The sequence below is a fragment of the Podarcis pityusensis genome (assembly GCF_964106645.2).
Source record: "Podarcis pityusensis genome assembly, chromosome: 2".
NCBI classification, from domain to species: Eukaryota; Metazoa; Chordata; class Lepidosauria; order Squamata; family Lacertidae; genus Podarcis; species Podarcis pityusensis.
The window spans coordinates 122,698,103-122,707,973 of NC_138029.1; the positions used below are offsets into that span (position 1 = coordinate 122,698,103).

Sequence of the window (9,871 nt, forward strand, 5' to 3'; positions counted from 1 at the left end):
AAACCGCTAGACGAAGACTCTCGCGGAACGGATTAATTTCGTCTTGCGAGGCACCACTGTAAAGAGATACCAATGGAATGTGTTTCTTTTTATTTTGAAAAACAATGCACAAGCAATTTATTTGTAATACTATCTAATAAATTTTTATTTTCTTAATGAACAGCATTCATTATTACTAAATTGCGGTAAGGATTTCTTATTAGGCAAAATATACAAACAGTCTTCAGAAAAGAATTCATAAATAAGGTTTAGCAGGAGAAAAATGAACAGTGGTAAGGATGGAATATGATTCAAATGATAATTTTGTGTTCTGATTTCCAAAACAATAGCTTCTAAGGAGCTACATTCCCAACTCATGTGTCCTGCCTTTATTGCTGCCATGCTGGCTATCAATTGCAAAAACCAAAAACATATTTTAGGAATCAGGTGTCATGTTAGGTCTTTGTAGTCAGGTGCTCCTTTGTATTCAGACTAGGCCTGAGTACAATAATGTAGCACTTGGGAAGGAAGATGCAGCCCAGAAGCCCAGCACTGGAGGCCAACATAGAGAAGATCTGCACGGCCACCATGTACTTCCCCTTGGTGCTCAGGTAGGTGGGAACAAAGGACACCCAAACACTGCAGAAGACCAGCATGCTGAAGGTGATCAGCTTGGCTTCATTGAAGGCCCCAGGCAGCTTTCTGGCTAGGAAAGCCACCGTGAAGCAGATGGCAGCCAGGAAGCCCATGTAGCCAAGGATAGTGTAAAACATGGCAACAGATCCTTGATTGCATTGTAGGATGATCTCTCCAGCCTGGGAGTGCATGTCAGAGTCTGAGAATGGAGGAGAGGTACCCAGCCAGATGACACAGATGAGAATTTGGATACTGGAACAGGAAATGACAATGGAATTAGCCAGACTCTTTCCCAGCCATCTCCTCACCCTGTTTCCTGGCTTAGTGGCCAGGAAGGCCAGCACGACAGTAATAGTTTTTGCCAACAAAGAAGAGACAGCAACTGAGAAGATGATGCCAAAGGCTGTCTGCCTGAGAAGGCAGGTCACTTTCCTTGGCCGGCCTATAAACAGAAAGGAGGACAAAAAGGAAAGGAGGAGGGAGACAAGGAGGATGTAGGAAAGGTCCCTGTTGTTGGCTTTGACTATGGGAGTGTCAAGATATTTAATGAATATTCCTAAAACAAGGCCTGTGATTAAGGCCAAAAACAGGGCAGTGGAAGCCAAGAGGGTCCCCAGATATTCATCATAGGGCAGGAAGGTGATAATCTTGGGGATGCATTGATCTCTGTCCTTGTTGGAGTATTGATCTTCTGGACATTTGGTGCAGTGGTCTGCGTCTGGAAAAAGAAGAGTGTCTGCTTGAACATTTTCCTGCAGACTAGCAAAAACAGCAGGTCACTTTTGAATCCAGCCAACCCCCTACAAACAGAAACAGTGATAGGGCTTGATGTTTCTGCTAATCTACACAGAGAGTTGGTCCTTTCTGTGCAGTTCCCTATTGCAGATACCCCCTTATTCACCCCCCAAGGAGGAGCTTGGAGTGTTCTAGAAGCTCCAAGTTGTTAATTGCAGCTACATCTGATCTCACCCCAACACCAGGTGTTGTCAGATGGGTGTAATTTACAAAAAAATTGTTCCTTGGAGGAGCATGGACTGGAATTCTTGTCTTCCCAGTACAAACCAAACACCCTAGCTACTTTGCCACACTGACTGGTTCAAGGGAGCCTACCAGATGCAGCAACACTGCCTAATTCTTACATACTCAAGGCTGTCTCAGTGGTACCTGGAAAGCTTTATTAATATTATGTACATTACTATTGAACCTTTATTAAATTCAACCATAAGGTTATACTTGAATATTCCACAACCAAGGACATATATTATTGTTCTTTTTGCTACACGTTCCTCTGAAGTCTCCTACCTTCCTGAGTGGAGATCATCCCTTCCGCGCATGGAGCACAATCATGGCAGCAAATAGGTTTCCCTTTCTGAACCTTCTTGGCATATCCAGGGCGACACCTTTCGGTACACCTGGCATGAGGAAGGGTCTGACCAAAAAGAGAGAAAGCATCAATGAAAGACTGTTAGCAAGTAACTTCTGGGTCAGTGTAGTCTCAGTCTCAGTCTATGTGGAATAGGCACAGCTTTGTTGTGGATGATCCATGGGACAAAACAAAGGGTCATAGACCTTGGGTCACAGTTGGGGCAGAAAGAGATAATCAAGAAGAAAGAATTACATGGAGACTGTATTGCACTTGGATTTAGGAGTCAGAGCTGTCTGCCATCATTACAAATGTCTAGTAAACACACTACAAATCTGCAATCATGGAAACCATTTACAAATATCAAAATCCAGAGAAAGAAACAAGCTGAAACAGAAAGGTATTTGGAGCAGCCATGTTGTGCTCAATTCTGAAGTCTGGCATGCTTCCTGACTGCTGCAAAAGCCATGCCCCAGTCATATTCTAACCTGCTTTTCCATTTTCATGATTCTTATTTTGACTTTCCTCCATTCATCTCCTCCCCCGTGTAGTTTTAGCCCATTACTTGGATAGGCATAAATTATATTGTTTCTCCTAACAGAGAATCAGAGCTCAACATATCTCTAAAAGGGAATACAATGCAACCAAACCTGGTTGAAAAGCCTGGACCACACAAGAGCCTCTTGGTCAATGGTGAATTTTGGGCCTGAGAATTCCTGTCTGCTTATGCTCCCAAATTTCACGGCACCAAAGGACTTGTTGGGAAATGGCACCCAATTCACAACGTCAGATTCGACTGTCAACTGCCCCTTCTCATCCAAATAGACTCCTTCCATGGAAGTATTGTAAAACTGGGAGCTTCCAAGGAAAGGGTGAAGCTAGAACAGGAAAGAAAGCATGCACATTTAGAAAAGAATAACATTATCTAGATAACATAGCCTAATTGCTGGAGATCTTTGTACAGACTGACAATGGGATCTTTAGCCCATTGTTTCTGCTTCAGCCTTTTGGGACAGACTAAAGCCGTGAGATACATAAGCTTTATTCTGCACCCTCAGAAGAATTCTGCAAGGATGAGTTTCCTTGGCTAGTAATAGCATGAAGCCTTGCTAAGGAATCAGGTGGTAAAGTGGAGGCAGATTGTTTTCTCATCTCAGCAGCAAAATTAAGATGTGGGTAACAGTACAGTAAATGGAGGCAACGTAAAGTCAAGCCGGAATGGAATTCACAGCACCGATGCCTGTTCAGCCTGTGAGGAAAACAGCAATACCTGCCAAGACTGTATCCTTTGATATTTCAGCCTCTTTTTACCCTTCGCCACCATCTGATTGGATTTGGAGGAAAGCACAGCCCTTAAGGCGCCTGCCAGAGCAAGGACAAGATTGTAAATACTGTAACTATCCAGAGACAGGATTTTCTCAACCACTTCATCACGCAGGGACTCCAGAGTGTCATCTTCCCTGCACCTTCTCCTTCCTTTTACAGACAACATGTGCTTTGAATATGAACACTTAAATGATTTCTCCCCAAACTTCCGCATAGGATAGTAAAATGTTTCATAATTATCATAGTTTGGCCTTCTTTTAATACGAGTTAAGAAAGAGAAAAACCCATGGATGTGCAGGGGAGAAAGCAGATCATAAGACAAATTCAAGGTGAGATCCCACAAAGCTGTTGTGATCCAGACTTTCCCCACAGTGGGTCTTATATAATTTTCAACGAATTTTTGCCAAGCACGTATTGTACTAAAGAAGTAGCGCATCTCTCCATAGTAGATTAATACATTGATTTTGTTCCACCTGGAAAATGTTTTGGAAGGCACAAGTACACTTGTATGCTGTATTGGGATGCTAAGTGAGAAGGCAGCACAAATTGTGTTCCTGGTTAGCAGGGGCTTCAAGGTCCTCCTGAACCTCTCTCCATTGTTGGTGCCTGGAGCAACGAGGCCAATCCAAGTCCAGTTGAAGTGCAGGAGAAGTTGGACTATCCCCAGATACTGATGCTCTTCTTTGGGGACCATTCGGTAGACAAAAGGGAACTGAGTTTTGTCATTAAGAGTGTCAGAAACAAAACCATAACTGACCTAGTAAAGAAGAGAAGAGATTAGTGTTGTCACCCCCAACAAAATCCCAAATCTAGTACTTTGTACTTGCCTGAATTATAACTTTTCTCTGACATGGGAAACAGAGAAAAGACACAGTTTCATGGGGGCTAAGGAGCTTTACTCCAGGGAGCTTAACAATATCCCATATTTAGTTGTTTGCTTTCAAAAAATGGTGACAGAGTCTTTGGAATGGGTTGTGTTTGCTTTATGTTATGCCCTGATTGCATTTATTTAACCACTTTTAGAATATGTATCTTGTAGCAGTTTTATTTAATTGTATATGATCTCATCCTTATTTATTCATTAAAATGTCATATTTAAGAAAAAAGAACAAATTTTCTTAAAAAGGAAAAAGCTCACACACAATTACAATCAATATTTTTAGCTCACATTAGACCTACAATAGCCATCAGTTCTTCTATATAAAATTAAGCTCTAAAATTAGTTGCTATAAACCCTACAGATGTCTAAATAGATTGCTGAGGTATTTGTAGTAGAAGAAACCTGCCTTGTGTAATAAACTGTGATCCCCCTCCTAATATCATCCGGTCAGTTTCTTAAGTGAGAAATGTGTGCAGATTTATCCCAAATAAATGTACAATCTTTGGAGAATAAATATAGTTTGACAACAACAACACATTTCATTTGTGTTTATGATGGCACAATGCAAAATCATAACTATATACAGTGGTACCTCGGGTTAAGTACTTGATTTGTTCCGGAGGTCCGTTCTTAACCTGAAACTGTTCTTAACCTGAAGCACCACTTTAGCTAATGGGGGCTCCTGCTGCTGCTGTGCCGCCGGAGCACGATTTCTGTTCTCATCCTGAAGCAAAGTTTTTAAGCTGAGGTAATATTTCTGGGTTAGCGAAGTCTGTAACCTGAAGCGTATGTAACCTGAGGTACCACTGTAGTGACTTATTTCTATGTTCCATTTTAAAATATTAGAATTATTATTATTATTATATTAGAATATTAGAATTCATTTGGGTTCTCCTCCCAGTTGTTTCTGTTACGATATAGAAGCAATGCAGCTGCAAGCTGCTAGCTTGAAAGCAAAACATAATGGGAATGTTGGGACTGTCCGTGGGAAACAGAGGGACAGTCAATTCACAGTGCGAAGCACCGGAATTAGCTCAGAGTGTAATATGAGCTGTACAGGAAGTGTTTGTCTCTCGACTGCTGGAGCTTGAAGAGAGCAGTCATGTTTTTTGTAACGCTGCAAAGACAGAAATAAAGGCATGTAAATACGTTTCTGTCTATCTCCTTCCCCTGCGGGGGGGGGGGGCAACAAAGAGGGTGTGTGTTCTTCTCACGCTGAGAAGGATCGCCTATCGCGACCTCTGCCTGGATCTTGCTGGGGAATGCAGACAGGGAGGTCAACAGGAGACCAAGCCGGGTGCCTGGGAGTGTTGCCAGTTTCTCCTGATAAAGGCTTGATTTCCAACAGTTTCTCCTCTAGTTGGTTCTGCATTTTTATACTACATTCCCTGTATTACATCATGGTCTAAACCACTAACCCTCTTGGGATTTCTGATCTGAAGGTCGACGGTGTGAACCTCCATTATGGAGTGAGCTCCCATTGCTCTGTCCCAGCTTCTGCCAACCTAACAGTTCAAAAGCATAGCAGTGCAAGTAGAAAAATAGGTACTGCTGCAGTGGGAAGGTGCATGGAAATAGTGTTTCATTGTGCCAAAAGTGGTTTAGTCCTGCTGGCCACATGACCCAGAAAGCTGGCTGTGGAGAAACGCCAGCCCCCTCAGCCTGAAACTGAGATGAGTGCTGCACCCCATAGTCACCTTTGACTGGACTTAACAATTCAGGGATCCTTTACCTTTACCTTTACCTTCCGAGATACAATACTAGTGAATCACAGAATTGTCAAATAGAGAGGTACCACAGGGCCATCTTGTCGAACCCCTGAAATGCAGGAAACTTATGTGGCTAGAGTTCTGATTAAGACTGAAAGCATATTACAAGAATAGATCATTTCAAGGGGGGTGTAGATCATGAACGACATTTTCACATCTTTCCAAAGAAATTGCAATAACTTTTTGGGATTTTTTCCTTCCCTCCTGATTTTCATACCTGTGGGGTTTTGTAGATGCTTGACATGGTGGAAATATCTTTGGATGTGTCAGTGTCAGCCCCTTCAATAACAGCCAATACTTTATTCCATGGTCCACAATAATAGTTTGGGATGTTTGCCTGCCCAGGGCAGAGCAGGTCCACCAGGGCACCAGAAGTCATTCTGGCATCATAATAGTTGTCATAGATGTCATAGCCCAGGGTGAGGTTGGGGAAAAGCCTGTGGTTCTGATTAACCTCCCAAACGGCAAACAAGAAGGACAGGATATGCCAGTAGACCCGGACTCCTCTCCTGGAAAAAAGTGTGTGTTACCTTGACATTCTTTTCACACACCAGATGGTGTCATCCTTAGCTGTGATGGGGGAGCAGAAATCATGAGATGCGTCTGCAGCATCTGTACACCTGAGATCCATCAACCCCTTCCTGCCCAAATCTTAGAAGAGTGGGCTATTCTAATGCAAATGTCTCACTAGAGTTGGGGAAAGCACACAGTTTGCAGTAGATCAATTTCTGACATTCAGAATAAATCCGACCATTTGCGTCCAAAGGGACGAAAATAGAAGACATGATTGACCAAGCAAAAGTACCAGAAATGAGGAGACATGCCCGGGAGACAACAACATTTGGTCTCCATGAGGTCACATTCAGTTTGCATAAAGCTTTTACAACAGTAGGCACATAAGGACTTACCCATAAACTCTGGTAAAGGGAGGCTCATTGAAGACGGTTGGTTTGAAAACAGGAGATGCTGCGGATATGATCCCACTAATATGGTAGTCTCCTCGCCTGTACCAATTCAAGGGTTGATTGGGATCCCTTATCAAAGTCAATGGGCATTTTGAGCTCAGCATCTCTGGAGTTGTTTCAGGTAGTAGCAATAGCAACAGCAGAAGGTGAGCTATGATGCACCTGCCTTTTACTCCAATCTCCTTCTTGAGTGCTATCAGCAACAGAGCTAGCAAATGACCAGCAGTCAAAATCTGCTTGGAAGACCCAGGCTGCAGCGACTTAATCAGAGAGAACATGCCTAGCATACATGGCTTGAGAGCCAAAGAGGATTCACTTCAGCCCCATGTGGGCAGCATAACCCCACCCCACCCTCAGTGGCAAAGTGGAAAAGTATTTATGTACCAGTCTCTTCTGGTTGAGTCTGATGAACTTACATCATGTTTTTGTTCAATGTTGGACGCAAATATGATTTTATTCCTCTTGAGCTTTGGCAAGAGGATGACAAAGAAATCACCATTATTTTTAATAATTATATTTGCCTTTGCACCATGTTGAACTCCGTTTATAGCGCCATTCCTGAAGGAATACATGTTCCATAGAATCATAGAGCCATAGAATTGTAGAATGGGAAGGGACCCTGAGGGTCATTTAGTCCAACCCCCGGCAATGCAGGAATCTCAGCTAATGCATCCATGAAAGATGGCCATCCAACCTCTAGTTAAAAACTTCCAAGGTAGAGGAGTCCACCACCTCCAGAAGGAGATTTACATTGTCAAGCAGCTGTCAGGAAGTTCTTCCTAAAGTTTAGTCTGAATCTCTTTTCTTGTCACTTGAATCCACTGTTTCAGGTCCTACCCTCCAGAGCAGAAGAAAACAACCTTGCTTCATCTCCCATGTGACGACCCTTTAGATATCTGAAGAACTTCCCACTGCATTGTGGTTCTACTTGTGACATGGGCCAGAGAGGGGCACGGGAGGCTGGCATGACCTTTCCCAGCACTTCTGAAAGACTGGGCCATGGTCCAGCAGTGGGCCTCAGTGCCACAGCCCACCCAGTGCCTCCTAACTCACCCGTCCTGCCCCTGGGCCACACATAGCTCTTTGGTTGGACCAAGGGCATTACTGGCAGTTTAAAGGGGCATAAAGGTGTCCAGGAGACAGAGAGGCTGAAGGAGGGCAAGGGTTTAAAGAAGGAAGGGAGATCTCAATAATGGAGGTATTTAAATTGGACAGGAAAATTGGCTTCCAGGTGGAAAGATCCAAATTAGAAACAGAATTGTTAGAACCCAAGACTAAGAACTTGTCAAGAATGTATAACTTGCTGCTGAAATGGAATACTCAAGATGAAACGGTAAAATCGGCTATGATTAAATGGGCACAGGACGTTGGTCATAACATTATGTTTGCTGACTGGGAACAGTTATGGACCACAGGTATGAAATTTACGGCATGTAATGCCTTAAGAGAGAATATTATGAAAATGATATACAGGTGGTACATAACCCCAGTCAAGCTTGCGAAAATCTATCACTTGCCCGATAACAAATGTTGGAAATGTAAAGAAATTGAAGGTACTTTTTTTCACCTTTGGTGGACGTGCCCAAAGATTAAGGCGTTCTGGGAAATGATATATAATGAATTAAAAAAGGTATTTAAGTATACCTTCCCCAAGAAACCAGAGGCCTTTCTCCTGGGCATAGTCGGCCAAATGGTGTTAAAAAAGGATAGAACTTTTTTTATGTATGCAACAACAGCAGCAAGAATACTCATCGCAAAGTATTGGAAGACACAAGAACTTCCCACGCTGGAGGAATGGCAGATGAAACTTATGGACTATATGGAATTGGCGGAAATGACTGGCAGAATCCGTGACCAGGGAGAAGAGTCGATGGAGGAAGACTGGAAGAAATTCAAAGACTATCTTCAGAAACATTGCAAAATTAAGGAATGTTAGAGTGATGATGGATTGAAAATAAGTGGTTTCCAGCTGTACAGGTTAAAGTTAAGGATAGATTAAGATTAAAGATCAAGATTAAAGATGTTTAAAGAAATGGAAATTTGATAATAAAAGGGAAAAATTTAAAGCTATATGACATTAAGATCAAGGATTAGGTTTAAAAAAGTTGAAGTTATATATTTTAACATTTTATTAAATTAAAGATTGGGATTAAAAAAGTGGAAAAGAAACTGCTGGACAAATAATGTGGATTGGAATACAAAAGAGGGAGGTATGAGGAAGTCCAGAAAATAAGTAATTTAAAATTGGAAAAGGAAAAGAGAGTTTGTTTTTAATTGTTATGTTTTGTGTTTTTATTGTTAAATTTTGTATTGTTTTTTGTGTGTGTTGTTTTTCTTTTTTCTTTGTTTAAAACCTTAATAAAAAATTATTAAAAAAAAAATAAAGAAGGAAGGGAGATCTCTATGGTCTGAGGGAAAAGGCAAGAGGATGTGTTGTGGGAAATTAGGGTGCGTGATAAAGGGTTAATATCTAGAATTACAACAACTTGGGAAAAGAGAGAAAAGGAATAAGATAGGGGGAAAGGAAGAAAAAGAATATAAAATGAGTAGGGAAGAAAGATAAAAGTTTTTGGAGGAATATGATACAAGCTGTGAAAAGAAGACGGAAGACAAAACAAGAGTAGACAAGTAAAATGTGAGGCATGCCGGGTGATATGAAACAAGAAGCCTTTTCTGCTTAGTGCTTTTGAATGCACAGATTCTGCTTAACTTGGGGAGGCTGAGTCACAATACTGGTTCCTGACTCACTAATTGCTGCTTGATTATGCCAAACTCTGCCTTCATCTGCCACAGTTTTGTCACTGGCTCATCCGGCGGACCTGCCATTTTGTCACTAGTAGACCTCATTAAGTTTCAGCCCTTTGATTTGGCCCCTACATGAAAGTCCGGAAGGATGACTGTTTCTGGAGCTAAGCTGTGGAATGCTCCCCACCCCAAATGTTCTTACTGCCAT

At 42.0% G+C, this 9,871-nt stretch overlaps 1 protein-coding gene across 1 annotated transcript; it reads right to left on the bottom strand.

Annotated features, from left to right (window-relative positions):
• Window positions 1-311: 311 nt before the first annotated feature.
• Window positions 312-7,196, bottom strand: LOC308465383 (vomeronasal type-2 receptor 26-like; the record flags this gene model as incomplete). Its single annotated transcript, XM_080985354.1, has 6 exons — window positions 312-1,333; window positions 1,918-2,044; window positions 2,629-2,856; window positions 3,249-4,061; window positions 6,171-6,462; window positions 6,862-7,196. 6 exons carry the CDS (start codon window positions 7,194-7,196, stop codon window positions 435-437), a joined length of 2,694 nt encoding a protein of 897 aa, XP_080841480.1. The 3' UTR covers window positions 312-434.
• Between the last annotated feature and the right edge of the window lie 2,675 nt (window positions 7,197-9,871).